The sequence below is a fragment of the Poecile atricapillus genome, chromosome 3 (genome assembly GCF_030490865.1).
Source record: "Poecile atricapillus isolate bPoeAtr1 chromosome 3, bPoeAtr1.hap1, whole genome shotgun sequence".
In the NCBI taxonomy this organism is placed as follows: domain Eukaryota; kingdom Metazoa; phylum Chordata; class Aves; order Passeriformes; family Paridae; genus Poecile; species Poecile atricapillus.
Window position 1 is genome coordinate 105,053,600 of NC_081251.1, and position 15,149 is coordinate 105,068,748.

The window sequence follows — 15,149 nt, forward strand, 5'->3', positions numbered from 1 at the left end:
CCCCTTTGACCTCTGCCTGTAGTGCTCAACCTCCTTGTGACTTGGACAGCAAACATAAGAAGCGTGTAGACACTGTGCTGGGTCTAGGAAGAGTCTGTGTTCCAGGAATGATAAGTCTTTGTAAATGTGAAACAATGGAAGAGATACTTGGCTCTGAAAATTTTTTGTTTGTTTGTTTTACTTTTTTTCCAGGAGCAGGTTGGCATGATAAAAGAAAAGTATGAACACAGAATGCTGCTAAAACACATGCCTTCAGAGTTCCACCTTTTCCTGGATCACATTGCAAGCCTAGACTACTTCACCAAGCCTGACTATCAGGTGGGAGCCTGTATTTGTTACCAGTGTGATACATGGCACTCTAGATTGGCATTTAGGTTTTTTAACATTTCCATGAATGTGTTTATATCTGGCTGAGGAATACCTTTCCTAGTACTAGGAGAAACAGTCTGGACTATACAGTTCTTCAAAACCTCCAAAGTTTCTTCATCTTCTTCCACCGTCTGTCCAAAATAATCCTGGACTCCACACCAGATAGTTCCTCCCAAACAACACAGTATTTCTAGCTTTCATTAAGACACAAAAATTTTGAGGTGCTCCAAATGTGACAGAATTTTGGCACAGCATACCGAGGTCTAAGAGCCTATACTGACAGTTCAACTGTGCACACTAACCCCTTCGATTTCTTGCAGACTCATATAGGCCTTGGTCATTATTATCTCTTTCTTAATATTCATCTAACATAGGGTTTTTCCTCCCATTCAGTGTTTGCTATCAGCCTATATGTGAGTAACTTAGACTAACACAACAGAACTGAAGCAACTTGATTCTGTGTTGCTTTTTTTTTCATCACAGTAGTTTCCTCTGTACATTAAACACAGAGTGATGGAAACAACATTTTAAAAGCAGATCTGTGCAGTCTTATCTGAGTGCCTGCTCCTGTTGATAGTGCATCAAATGAGTGGGAAAGTGGTAGGAGGATCTTCCAACAAACTCTCTCCAACAGTGTCTTTGTGGTTTAGCTATGTACATGTTGTAACATAGCAACCACAATTTTTTTAAAAATTAAAAGGAAAATAAAAGGCAAATACTTTCTGGATAGTGCAGTGGAAAAATAATATTTGCCACTAAGATGGAGAGCTATAGAGGGATGGAAGCGTATTGATGAGATGCAGAGGAAGCTGGAATTTTTATTGTCTTGGAGTAGAGAAGTGAAAGAGGGGGTCTGATTGCTGTCTTTCACTGCCTCAAGGACAGTTGTGGGGAGAATAGAGGCAGCAGGGGAAATTGTGACTAAATCCAGGGGGGATGGAAAATTCTGAGTGTGGATTCTTATATATCAAACAGGTACTTAGAAAATATATGGAATTTCCATCCTTGGGGCTTTCCAAAGATTGGCTGGATGACAAATATGATCTGCCTTTTAATTAGCTCTGCTTTGAGCAGATGGTTGGATTAGAGATTTCCAAAGCTGCTTTTGAACCTACATGCTCCTATATTCTATTCCAATTTAAAATGTGTCCTAATGGTACCAAAAAGCCACCCTTGAGACTGAAATGGAAGATGTTTCCAGACAGAATTCAAGCAGTACAAATCACAAACAGCTCTTTCACAGTAGGACATTTGACTGAAGCTGTGAATTGCCTTATTGACTTCAGCTTCTTGCAGGTACAGCTTGGGCAAGAAGTCTCCTGAAGGGAACTCCCCACAAAAGTCTGGCATGTGCAGCTTGCCACCTAACACTGACTCTTCTAGCTTGACTTGGAGACCTATTCCAGCAAATTCTCCAGGCATCTCAGCTTCAGAGATGTCTTTATGTTGATTTATCTGGATATATTACCCTGAAATATTAAAAACTATACCAGAGGCCATTTGAATTTGTCAGCAGTATCAGACCCACAGAGAAAGAAAGGAAGTTGGGAAAGTGTGTTTACTAATATGTAAAGCCATGGTTTATTTAAAAATCTTAATTGAATTTGAAATTTTAGATTCTCCTAAGCACATGTCATGCCACGTGGCAATTTTACACAAGCCCCTGAGAGAGACATGCCAGACTGTAACCTGAGACTAAGGGTGACCAGAGATCACTACTCTCTGATGGATGACACAAGTTTACCTAAGAAGAGGACAGGAAAATGACTGTAGAACAAAAGACTTGAGCTGTCAGGTGATGGATCTTATACCCTGTGTTTTTGTACTTCTTGGGCTCATGGCCTCAGATGTCAGATCTGTCCCTTTAATGGATCGCTGTCAGTTTAGTTTCATGGTTAGGATCAAACTTTCAGCACTTTCACAGCAGGAGGATGTGGGTGTTAGAGCAGCATTTTGGGGTCTTCTGACTCATTTGACAGCAAGAGGCATGCCTCTTCCCTGGAAAAGTGCAGATAGGGTGTAGTAGAAAATATTTTGCATACTTTTGCATACTACACTTGCATATAGTCCAGCTGGTAGAGTAGTTTCAGGTATGGTTGGGGAGATGGCTGGTTTCCCTCCCCAAAGATCTTTTTGCAATGAGTATCAGAAAAGAAATAGTGATCTTTGCTCCTGGAATATTACAGAAATTTAAGTGCCTTTGCCTGGGAATCCATACTATTCCCTAAGCTAGGGCATTGTGTATTGCATTTCACTCAAGAAAAAATGATCACATTAGCTGTTGTTATATAAGAGAATGGCTGTCCCGTACACATCCTGAGCAGGCGTGGGAAGGTAAGTTTCCTATATGGACCTCTTCCTTTAGATTCAGTCAATACAAAATATTGACAGAGCAATTGGGAAAGACTCCCTGGGAACAACCAGTGCTGGTTTGAGTTTTCTCACGGTGACCAAGTGTGGCGGTAAAAGAAAAAGCCACACAGGTTCAGAAAAGAACCACGCAATAATTGAAACAAGTAGAATATAATAATCATAATTGTAATTAAGGGGAAAAAAAAATATATATATATAAAAATAAAACCCAAGAAAAGCAAGTGTTGCAAAATACAATTGCCGATGCCCAGCCAGTCCCCAGGCAGCAATTGGTCCTTTCCAGCCAACTTCCCCAGTTTATATACTGGGCATGACACTCTATGATGTGGAATATCCCTTTGACCAGTTTGGGTCAGCTGTCCCAGCTGTGCTCCCTCTCAGCTTCTGGTGCAGCTCCCCACCAGCAGAGCATGGGACACTGAAAAGTCCTTGAATGAAAGTAGACACAACTGAGCAAAAGCCAAAACATCAGCGTGTTATCAACACTGTTCTCATCCTAAATGCAAAACACAGCACTACACCAGCTATTGGGAATAAAATCTATTCCAGTTGAAAACACCAAATTATTAGATCTCTTCCATCATAGTCCTACTGTTTCCCCCCTAGAATTTCTTGTAGGACTTACAAACACAAATCAGGAACATTCCCTTATCAAAAGGGGACCCCTGCCACTGAAGAGGTGTGCCTGATATTTATTCTTAAATACTGTGTTGTAGATTACAGTGCAGGTTTAAAACTTGAGCAAGAACAATTTGCTATGCCCAAAGCTTCTGCTGAAAGATTGCATCTTCCTAGATAAGACCCAAAGAATTCATGGCTTGAGTGCCTGGACAATTCCATAACTGTTTTGGTACCTTTTATATGGGATAGTTCAGGATTGATTGTGATTCCTTTCTTGAGCCTTGGCCAGGAGAAGGTATTTGACAAGATGTATCGTGACAGCTTAGTAGGTAATTTGTGCCCCATTGGCTGCTTCTCTCTCATTCTCTGGGCCATCAGCCCAAAACATGGCATGCACATAATGTGCAATTAAGCTTTATGTCCTCATGGGCAGTAGCATCTTTAATAGAGAAATGTACTGCACCTCTTCTTTATCCCACTAGTAATTTTGATACTCAGAGTTGGAATTGCACATTGTCTTGCCCAGAAGAAGGAAACTCAACATGGGAGGCTTGCAGTGACTGTGGAAACTCTTCTGATTCTTAATATTCTGTCTGCAGGCAGAGGATCCCTAGACAGGATCCAGTAACTTTTTGCATGGCTTTCCAGGAGCAGTGTTATGTGCAGTTTTCCATTCTTCTTCTTTCCTTGTAAAACTTTGACCTTTCATCAGAAGTATAAAGGTTTCAGAGAAAGCTGAGAAGACTGGGTAAATCCATTAAATAGTTTGAGAATAATGGCAGATGAGGACACCTGTATCCTTCAACCATGAAAAAAGACCCTACAGGGAGTACAGTAAAGGGCTGAAAAATCCCTAATGGCCTGCAAAGAGTTACAGAATAAGTTATAGCAAAAAGTAACGAAAGTTGTTTTGACTGAGTGGTCCTTGAAGGAATGCTTAGAATAAGGCAGCTGAACATCTAATTTTATCATGTGGCTTCTTACTTCAGATTGCTTCAGTGTCAAAAGAATGGAAGGTGACAGAAGCACTACCAATTTTTAAATAGCTTCAGAAGATACTTCTCCCTAATACTGACATGTCCATCACAAAGAATCAAAAGCTGTGATAAGACGGGGATTACTGGACAGATGGGTGAAGATGATCTAATGAACAGAAGCCAATATGGCTTTTATAAGGGCATCTGTCTACAAATGTGTGGAGTTCTTGCAAGACATCTTTGAGTTTGTGAGGATATTAATTTCTAAAAGATACTTGACAGTAATAATTTCCAAAGTAGCAGTCAGAAAACAAACACAATCCTAAGAATTTCCTGTGCCTTGGTCTGACTGACAGCCAACTCTGGAAATTCTGTTAATCAAATGTAGCATTACCACGGGAGTGTGGACCTGATTCTAGGGTTCTGGGTCACAAAATGGAGGAAAAATATGGTTCATCTGAAAGCTGCAGATAGGCATTTTGCTGCAGTTTGGTGGGAGGTAGTAGGAAATGGCAGGCTTTCTTGTCCTTCTGATCATGCTGATAAACAGAAGTGGAATATAATTGCAAATAGGATGTTTGCTCATGCTAAATTTTATTCATAACTTAGCGTTGATGCAATACTGTAAGCTGAATGTATTTACCATCATGCTGTCTCCCTGTAGAGGAGAACTGACAGGCTGAATCCTGTCAGTTCTGCATTTTTTAGCTAAATAATTTTATTAGAAATGTAGGACCTCACAGCTCTGTTGGCCTACAGCATCCAGTTTCCTTTTGACAGCAGAACATCAGATTTTTCTGCTAATGCATTGGTGCATGGAGAACTATTGACAGTAGTTTTATTCTCTCCTAGAGGATACCAGTTCTTAGAAAAGCAACAAGCATAAAGCACATCAGCATGAGCATTTCTACCTGTCATCTTAAAAAGAAAATTGTATCACCCGTTTTAGAATTTTGTTTTCTTAGGCAGCCAAGTGTGTCAGGCCACATTGTGCATTTTAACCACAACATGGGGCTCCTGACTAAGCCATATTTGAGCCAGACACTGCAATGAGTCTGCATCCTAGGACTGCCTTTTCCTGTTCTGTTTATGTCTTCTGGCAGCCCTTGAACTCTGCATATCAAATGTACTTTTCTGCATAATGTGCTGTCTAATCTAGAGGAAAGCTGAATTAAAGTTATGGATTTAGAGTTGGAGTAACAAGTTAACTGCAAGATTTTATTGACTCAGTGTCAAAATGTGCATGCATTTCTTTTGTAGGTTTGAAGAAATTTCACTTATGAAGCCAAAACCAACCTGAGAAACAACTGTTGCAATTTTATAAATTTTACGTGCATTTCTTATGACCTTTCATAGGCAAACTGGAGACTGAAAGATGCACTTGGTCCTCATGCACATACTTCAGATTTTTGGTGAGAGCCTTTCTCAACCTACTTACCAGAATTTGTTCTTGTAAATCTATTCCAGCTAATCATGTCGGTTTTCGAGAACAGCATGAAAGAAAGGGGCATCACTGAAAATGAAGCCTTTGACTGGGAGAAGGCTGGTACAGACATCTTGTTGTCCACTAGCACCTCAACTCCACCACAGCAGAACACCAGGCAAACAGCAGCCATGTTTGGGTGAGTGTTGTACTAGTCAGACAGTGGACAACAAGCTCTTCTTTTTTTTAGGATTTCAAGACCATTATGATTCTGGGAAGTTGGAGAAGCATGGCAGGCACCACTTGATCTTGCTTTTTTTATATTAATTTATGCGTGTGGTGGTGGACAGTAAGCCGAGTAGAACTGAATGGGTGCACTGCTCACACCTCCTGCACAGCTCCTCAGCCTGTTTACAGTGTGTTTCATGTGCTGCTGCAAAGGTACACAGAGATTTGATGCTGAGAGGTAGAGATGAGTCCAAACAGAAAAGGCTTGATAAGGCCTGGTTCAATGGTCTGTCTTGGTGCTTTTGGGGGGCTGACATTAGAGTATCCATTAGGAATCAATAGGGGATACATTAGGTAACAATAATCCTTATGCTACAGAAGATAAAAACTGTAAGGCCTAGTAAGCCTCCTTTGCTCATGCAAAAGGAGAGGTTTCTTCAGAGCACAATATGGTGTGATGGGCACTTGTGAAGAAGTTTTCAGCCTCTATCAAGAGTCCCAAGATAGTGTCACTGATCCATCCCACTGTCTTTGTAACTTTCATTACATGGAATCCTTCTGTTCTGCTTCAGGATGTCGTATCTGGGACTACCTTTTTCAACTTAGTAATTTTCAACTTAGTAATACCCTAAAATCTGCTAAGGAATTCCTGTGGGGCAGTGTGATAGGCTTCCTTCTTTGTATACTGATAATTTTACCTTTCTTCTTATCTCTTTTATAGGGTGGTTAATGTCACTCCGGTACCTGGGGACCTGCTCCGTGAGAACACTGAGGATGTCCTACAGGGTGAACATTTGAGTGATCAAGAGAATGCTCCTCCCATCCTGTCAGGTCGGCCAGTGGAAGGTCTTGGTCAGGCTCCAAACACGGCTTTCAATGAGGGTGAAGTTTGGGAAGAGACAGATGTGAATCGCAACAAACTCAGGATCAGCATCAGCAAAGTAAAGAACATTTCCTTGTCTCCTGTGACTGTTGGATGTAGGGGCATGGTTTCATAGACTTCTAGAAGCCACTCAGATCCACTGATGTAGCATCCTATGTACTAAGCCCAAAAAGCATTGAATAATTTTCCTGTGGAAAGGGGAAGTTACGAACAATTTTTTCACAGAGTAAAAGCCATTGGGATTAATTTAGATCTTTATGCAAGTGACATTTTGGGGGCCAGTAATGCTAAAATGAATCTTTCTTACCATCATACCATTATCTAGGATTTTGATACTTCAAGCAAGGGAATTCTGGTCCTTGCATAGCTGATACAATATCAGAAATGTCCCGGGCTTAGAAATTATAAACCAAAATTTTTTAGTGTCCTAACCTCTTGGATAAATAATTGTAATCAGAAATGTCTTCATAAGCTCTTTTTTGCTGTACTTTGAATCATCACTCATTTTTCTCTTCCTTTTTTCAGCTTTCCTTTTTAAGGGTAGGAAAATCTATAAGGAGCATCTAACAATGGTTTCACCCCTGTGAAGAGTGAGAGAAACCATTACTTAATATTCTCATATTTCTGCATTCCAAGATCATCTTAAGCTTTCTTAACATACATAAAATGTGTACTTCAGTTGATTTTCCTCATAATCTCCAAGGTGTTTCTCAGTCCTTTCTTTTAAATGTTACCTAATTTCTTGGAGGCATCTCCAGAGAAGGTTGATTCCATGATAAATGTCAAGTATAAGAATCTGTCAGTTGGTTTATTAATCAGATTAATTTACATATTTCAAGTAAATTAGTATTAGTGGCAGGTCATCAGATACATACAGAATCTATTAGCAGAGAAATGTTCATCAGAATTAAAATGTTGTCAGGGCACATCAGATTCACATCACAAACCTATCTTTAATGGACTTTTGTAGAGTGGCATGTTAAGTCTGTTAGTCTTCTGGGTCTGACCAGAATTCACTTCAGTCTCTACTGGTACAAAGTTATTCTTTATTTCAGCAATATAGGTATCTCCACTATCCTTAGACTTATTAGAAAACATTATGCATGGACAAGAAATAATCTACTTTAATAATAATTAATGTTAATAATTTAATAATAACTAATAATTTAAAATTCTCCAATGCAAATAATTCAGATAAATGTGTTATCTGTATTGAGCACTTGCAGGGACATTCCCTGGCACTGACAAATTATGAACCAAGTTCATATTACTTCTTCGTCTCTCACTGGTAACTCTGCATTCCCAAAAGTTTTCATTTAAAGATATATGAAATAAGAAAAGCCTGACAGAGAGGGACAGTACTGTTCACACAATATATATTAAAAAAAATAGTATTACAGAAAAATCCTAGCAACTTCTATGTGTTTTTCTTTACATTTCTACCACCAGGTGCTTTGATGCTCTTGTCAGACTTTGCACAGGGGAGTCCTTTCTGCATGCTGCTAGTTGTGTGTCACGTCTTAGGTACCTGATTCACAAGTTCTGTCATAACAGCAGCTAAAGGCAGAAGAGGTTTATAGAAGCTCCACAGCAGAGCCAGGTGACACGACAGCGAGCACTTCATCTCTGACAGGCTCTGTAGCTACACAGCAGTCTGTGCACCAAAGCCTAGGGCAGCAAGCTCTCCAAAGCTAAAGTCCTTTCTCTCTGAGGGTTATTATCTTTAATTTGACTGTTGCCTGTCCTTTTGCTTCGCTAGACTTATTATCTTCAGTCTGACTGTTCTCTGAGAGAGGATCAGTTCTTATTTAAGTAACAGTCACCACATGAAGGAAAAAAAGATGCTTCCGATTTGATACCTAAGGGCACAGCTTTACCTCTGCTTGTAATCTGAGGCATCAGAACCACAAGGGCACTGGTGTGTTTAAATACCCTTCTGCTATTCACAGCATCACATCCTTCATGTTCCAGTCTTCTTAGAATTAACTGTCTCTCCCTGTCTTGCTCTTTGTATTTAGGGGATAAGCGGATCTTGCCATGTTTTTTCTCCCTAATAACTCTCTAAGATGATCCTTAGTTCTCTGTGCACACAATTCAGATCTCCTTCTGTCCCACTTCCTCTCATTTCCATGTTAAGGACAGGGTTTACTGTCACTGTTCTTCCACACCATCCCCTAGTTCTCTGCTCTTGAATCTTACCAAGTTGATGCTACCCAACAGTTACATCAGCACTTTGCTCCTTTCACAAACTCATTTAAACCTTCTCTTGCCTCTAACCTTCTCCTGGTCATTACTGGACTACATTTTAAATAATTATAATCTATTCTGCTTTTCCTCTAATGCTTGGAAGTTCTAAGTTCTCCTTAGCTGCAAAGGCTCTTTAGTTATGCATTCCAGCTCCAGCTTGAGTGGTTTAGGTCTGCTAATTTATAGGCGCTGACTGACTTGCCATGTACGCATTGAATGCACAAAGGCAACTGTCTGTATCAGCAGCATTTTACTGAGATGCCGCTTGTGTTCAGACCTTCTGGTATTAATAGAGGACAAGGGAATGTAGGGCAGGAAAGGGTAAGCACTCTCCTTACACATTCCCACACAGAGACAGTGTGTAGCAGCTGATGCTGCATGGCTGGCAACACAGCAGCGTTGAATGCAAGCCCTGTGCTGCTGCTGTAGCCCTTGGACCATTCTGCCTCTTTGCTTTTGCCCCTTTTTTCCAAGGAAGATCAGCAATGTGGAAGGCAGAGGGCAGCTGTGTTGGTCACCTACTTTTGCTCCTTTGTCTGTTGCTAGATTAAAAAAAATCAAATTTAATAAGGCAATATGAAAGAGGAAATACAGAATGATAGAGTGTCCATGAGCATATTCAGCTCCCTGCATGACCTTGGCTCTGTAGAAAGTTCTTACAGGTGTTGTGGTTGAATGGATGTCATGAAAGACTTCGCTTAAAGGACCGAGATTAAAGCAAACAAAAACACAAACGGAAAACAAAACACTCTGGTAATTAGGAGATGCCTTAGTCAGACCAGATGTAAAATTTTGTATATTGTAGTGTAATGCATGGCCCCTGCTTAAATGAATGTTGACAAACAAGGCTGTTAGACATCTTGGATAAGCAGTTAGGGTTTGTGTATGCAGTAGGTTAACCCATGAGAACTCCTTTGGATCAGCACTCAGGGTAATTGGAATGCATAGGCCGCCTTGTAAAGATGTTTAAGTATTTGAATTTATTTTAAATCCATACCTTATTTTAATACCAGCTGATTGCCAGGGCAGAAGGACCCTGCCTCCCCTCAGACATTCCTTGTGTAGATTGTGAAAATGCAGCCTAAAGCATATCCTGGGAGAAGGTCCAGAGCAACAGTGAAGGATGGAAATCAATGTCTTTGGCCAGATCTTGAAGTTCTTTGTGTTTATCCCCTTCAGACTCAGTGCATGGTGGAAGAGGAGCAGAGAAACGGGGTGTGCCCCAGTTCCCCTGTCCGAGTGCCTCCAGAGTCCCCGACCGCACAAGTGCGCTCCCTCCGCTACCGCCGCGTCAACAGCCCTGAGTCAGAGCGGCTCTCCACGGCTGATGGAAAAGCAGATCCACATGAAAGAAGGTTTGTTCACCCTCTATAGCCTTCTGCTGCTTTTAGCAGAGTCTTGAGGATTCACTGTTGAGACCAATGTAATCATTCAATCAGCAGCCAATGGTCACAATTTTATTTACTTTAACTTTTGGTTCACCTCCTTCTTTGCTTCCCCTTTCTTCATCAAAAATTTTGATGTCTCACACATGGAAGTCTTCCCCCAGAAGAGTCTGCAAGGCTTCTGGATGTTCCTTGTTGAAAACACACTGCAGTTGTCCTAAAATCTGGGCAGCTGACACTCTGTGCAGCAATTTGCTGGCCTCTGAGATAGGCAGAGAAGCAAAGCAAGCAGCAGATGAAGGCCAAATGGGAAACATTGATCAGAACATGGTTTGGGTTTGTTTTTTTTCACGAACCAGTAGAACTTAACAAGGGGGAAAGGCATTATTGGGGGAAAATTGTTATCATCCTGTCTACAGGGGAAAGACATGCTGAATAGGCTGTCATACTGAAGCACTTCTTCATGCTATTGTAGGTTCTAAAGAAATATTTTTGTTTAAGCCTGTCTTTCTGAAGTGTACCAAGAAATGAGTGAGAAGTCTTTTCTCTTATGATCCCTGTCATTAACCACAAACCTGATGTGTTTTCAATGGCTTCTTGTTGTGTCTCTAGGTCTCGAATGGATATCCCTGGCTCTCCGTCACGGCTCGTGTGCTCCTCACAGCCAGCCCAGATGCTGTCCATCGATACTGGCCAGGCTGATCGGCAGGCGAGCGGCAGGATGGACGTGTCCGCGTCCGTGGAGCACGAAGCCCTCAGCAACGCTTTCCGCTCGGTGCCGCTCGCAGAGGAGGAGGACTTTGACAGCAAGGAGTGGGTTATCATTGATAAAGAGACAGAGCTGAAGGACTTCCACCCCGGTGCTGAGCCAAGCACGTCTGGAACCACGGATGAGGAGCCTGAGGAACTAAGGCCTATTGAAGATGGGGAGGAGAGAAGGCGTCTGGGGGCTGATGCTGCAGTGAGGCCGAAGACTCATGATGGGCGAAGTCGGGGTATGCTGCCTGTGACTGAGGAGGACAGTTCCCATAGACATGAAGGACCTTCTCAAACAGTGTCTGACAGTAGACATGAACAGCAGACAGGAAGTCCAGCCCACTCCCCCTTACATTCAGCACCAGCTCTCCGACAAAGGAGACGAGAATCTGAACCTACTGGTCCTCAGAGACAGGTAAGATCCCTGGGTCTGTACCTTGTTGCCTAGCATAGCATCATCTTAGGAAACCTCAACTGTGCTGGAGAAATCTTAGATTCCAAGCATGAATGCTCTTGTAAAACTCTTCTGACAGTGCTGGCAAATGTTGTGAACACCTTAGAAGTGCTCCCAAAAGCTAGTGATGTCCTTCTAAGGACACACTGTTATGAAGATCTTTTAGCCATTTTGGTACAGGGACAAGAGGAGAGCACAGTTGTGATTCTGGATATCTCTAGTCACTCTTATGCTCTCCCACAGAGTTTTGTTAGTAACTGCTTAGTTGTATGGAGGTGTTGCTAGCAAATCTTCTCCACATAGTTTTTCAGCAGCATCAGGAGTGTATGGCAAGAGAATGCCCTCTAATCTAATCACACATCTGCACTGCACAGGCCCACAGCAATGCAAATCATAAAATAACTCCCTAAAATTAATCTTTCTTCTAAATACCTAATAAAAAGCTTAGAGTAGCCAGCAAATACATCTCATCAACCTTACCTCAGTGAGAGGCATTGCTATTACCATGTATTTACTCACAGAAATGTTCTTTTCCTATTGTTTTTTCCATATAGTTGTAGGGGGCTTTTTTTCTTTCAGTTTTGCTTTTTTCCTGGGGTCTCCTGATATTATAAGCAGTTCACTTTTTAGTGGGAGGTGATGTATTAGATTAGCTGGAAAAATATAATACACTAGGCACAGAGTTCCTGTCATGTCTAATCTTTATTTCTAAGAAGAAGGCTGTCCCAGAGTGTTCAGTGTAAGAGACAATCAAATTGTTCCCCTAAGAACTTTTTGTATTTATATGTTGATGAAGATCTCTCATGCACATGGAATCCATAAGCACAGCAAAGAGCAGGCAACTTGCAAGTTTTGAGTCGTACACAGTGATACCCTCCTATGACAGACTTTTGTGCAGTCTGTTTGTTCCTGTCTGGAAGATGGTCATTTTGTTTCTGCTTCCCTCTTGAGCTTATTCTCCAAGTAAGTTTCACTGGACTGGAGCATGTTAAAAGAACATCCTTCTGTTCAGGTCTTGCCCAAATTCTTCTCTGGATCCCTGAGAGCTACACAAAGAAAACCATGAATGAGACAAGAATCTATGTGAAAGGAATCAAAGCAAATCTGCAAATCACCTGGCAAGGTGTTCCTTGCTGAGGTGTATGAGGCTGCAGCATTTACAGGAAGGATAAAAATGCTGACAGCAGGCACGAGTGGGTCTGTCCTGCTGAACGAGGAACAGAAGCAGCACATGCTTCTCATAGAGACTGCATTCCAGTTGCAAGGTTCCTAGGTAGAGGTGTTTGCTGTATAAAGCAAATATGTTGAATGCCCCAGGTATTTAGAAATTGAATAAGGCAGAATTGGCAGAGTTGGAATGTGTCTGAATTTGCTGTGGTCTTTGGGGGTTGATCAGTACAAGATCTGCAAGATGCAATGGGCATGATAAGAACCAGCTGTAAACAACTGCAAGGACACTTCACTGACATATTTAGTGTGGCTGAAAAAGGCTGGAGAGGCCTTCTTGGCCAGAGCACATACACCCCTATGTGAAATGACTGGGGGAGTTGGATATGGTGCAGCACAAAGACTTCTTATCACTTCACAGTAATATTTAAAAAGCAGGCAAAAAAAGGTAAATTAATGGGATTGGGGGTGATTACTGCTAATATATTAGGCAGCCTTTGTTCTCCAGCAAACCATTTTTTTTTGTTCCTATGTTCTGAAATACCCTCTATTAACTCTGTGGCCTGGCTTTGTACATACAGACCAACACTGGACTTCTTTAGCTGACTGGGATTTAGTTGTTCTTTTGATGTCTGAATCCTTCAGTTACCACTGCAGCTGTGCAGTGATACTCATATTTTTCCATTTGCTGTCACAAAACCAGCTATTAACACTCAAAGGCACTTGGTGCCTAAAGGAAAGTAGAAACCTGTTTTCCTTAGCTGCAGCAAATATGGAGGGACAGACAGCTGGGACAATGATAAGAAGTTGACCAAGGACTTCACTAGTGAAAATACTGAAGGCCTCATCAGCAATGGCAGATGTTTCCTGTAGCTCATGCTTGTGCTTCTCTGGGTTTGATTAAAACTGTGATTAAGTTGTGTGTGTGTGCATGTGTGTGTAGGTGAGTGAATCTTCCTTGTCTTTAAATATGAACTGAGCCTGTAAGATAGGTAAAAATTTCACTAAATGCTGAATTACCATGACAGAAGTCATAGGCTTTGTTGTACCCATTTGTGACGTCATTTTGGTGTCCTAAAAACTGGTGATCATCCCTTGGTGTCATTAGCGTACTCACTGAAAGCAAATGGGGAATCCCTGCTCTGGTGCTTCCTTCTGTTAATCCATTCTCTGGCTCCAGTCTATGAGCCATCACTTATAACTGGCAGAAAGACAGTGACTTCTGGACTGTCATAGAATCACAGCATGCCTGTGGTTGGAAGGGACCTTTAGAGATCATCTAGTTCTACCCTTTGCTCCAAGATGGATCACCTAGAGCAGGTTGCTCAGGACAATGTCCAATCAAAATATCTCTGAGGATGGAGACTACAAATTCTCTGGGCAACCTGTTCCAGTGTTCAATCACTGTTATGGTAAAAACTTTTTAAAATGTTTAAATTGAGTTTTCTGTATTTCAATTTCTGTTCCTTTCTTCTTTTACTTTCACTGGACATCACTAAGAAGAGTCTGGACCCATCTTCCCATCAGGTATTTATAAATATTGTTAAGAATTCCCTTGAGCCTTCGCTTCTCCAGTCTAAAAAGTCCCAGCTCTCTCTCAGCCTCTCCTCAAATGGAAGGTCTTCTAGTCCCTTTATAATTTCTGTTACCCTTCCCTGGACTATCTCTGACATGTCCTCGTGTCTCTTGTACTGGGGAGCTCAGAACTGGAGCACTGCACTCCAGGTGTGACTCACCAGTGCTGAGCAGAGGGGAAGGACCATCTCCTTCAGCCTGCTGGCTGCCCTCCTGATGTGTCCTGAGGGGCTGTTGGCCCTTTTTGCACCTTACTGGCTTGTGTTCAGCAGAGGCCACCAGGACTTCCAGGTACTCTTCTGTCAAACTGCTTCCAAAACAGGTGGCCCACAGTATGTTCTGTTCCTCCCCGCTTCCCTTTGTTGAACTTAGTGAAATTCCTTTTTCCCTTTTCACCACCTATCCTGGCACCGCTGAATGTGAGCACAACCTTCTGGTGTGTCAGCCACTTCTCCCAGTATTGTGTCATCTGTGAATCTGCAGAAGGTACACTCTGTCCCATCATCCAGGTCACTGATTAAGCTGTTAAATAGTAGTGGCTGCATTATCAGCCCCTGGCTACACCATTAATGATTGGACATTTTTTCTCTGAACATGATATTTTATGCCCAGGACCCCACACAGTTTTCAGTCCAATTCACTATCTACTTATCTAGCCTATATTTCATTGTTTTGTCTATGAAGATTTTAT

At 41.7% G+C, this 15,149-nt stretch overlaps 1 protein-coding gene across 1 annotated transcript in view; it reads left to right on the forward strand.

Moving 5' to 3' along the window:
• TTBK1 (tau tubulin kinase 1) overlaps positions 1 to 15,149 on the forward strand; it is a 107,300-nt gene that overhangs the window by 59,597 nt on the left and 32,554 nt on the right. The window contains exons 9-13 of the mRNA XM_058835961.1: positions 193 to 318; positions 5,808 to 5,962; positions 6,713 to 6,932; positions 10,301 to 10,476; positions 11,119 to 11,677. Coding sequence (XP_058691944.1) covers positions 193 to 318; positions 5,808 to 5,962; positions 6,713 to 6,932; positions 10,301 to 10,476; positions 11,119 to 11,677 — 1,236 coding nt within the window. The remainder of the gene's footprint in view (positions 1 to 192; positions 319 to 5,807; positions 5,963 to 6,712; positions 6,933 to 10,300; positions 10,477 to 11,118; positions 11,678 to 15,149) is intronic.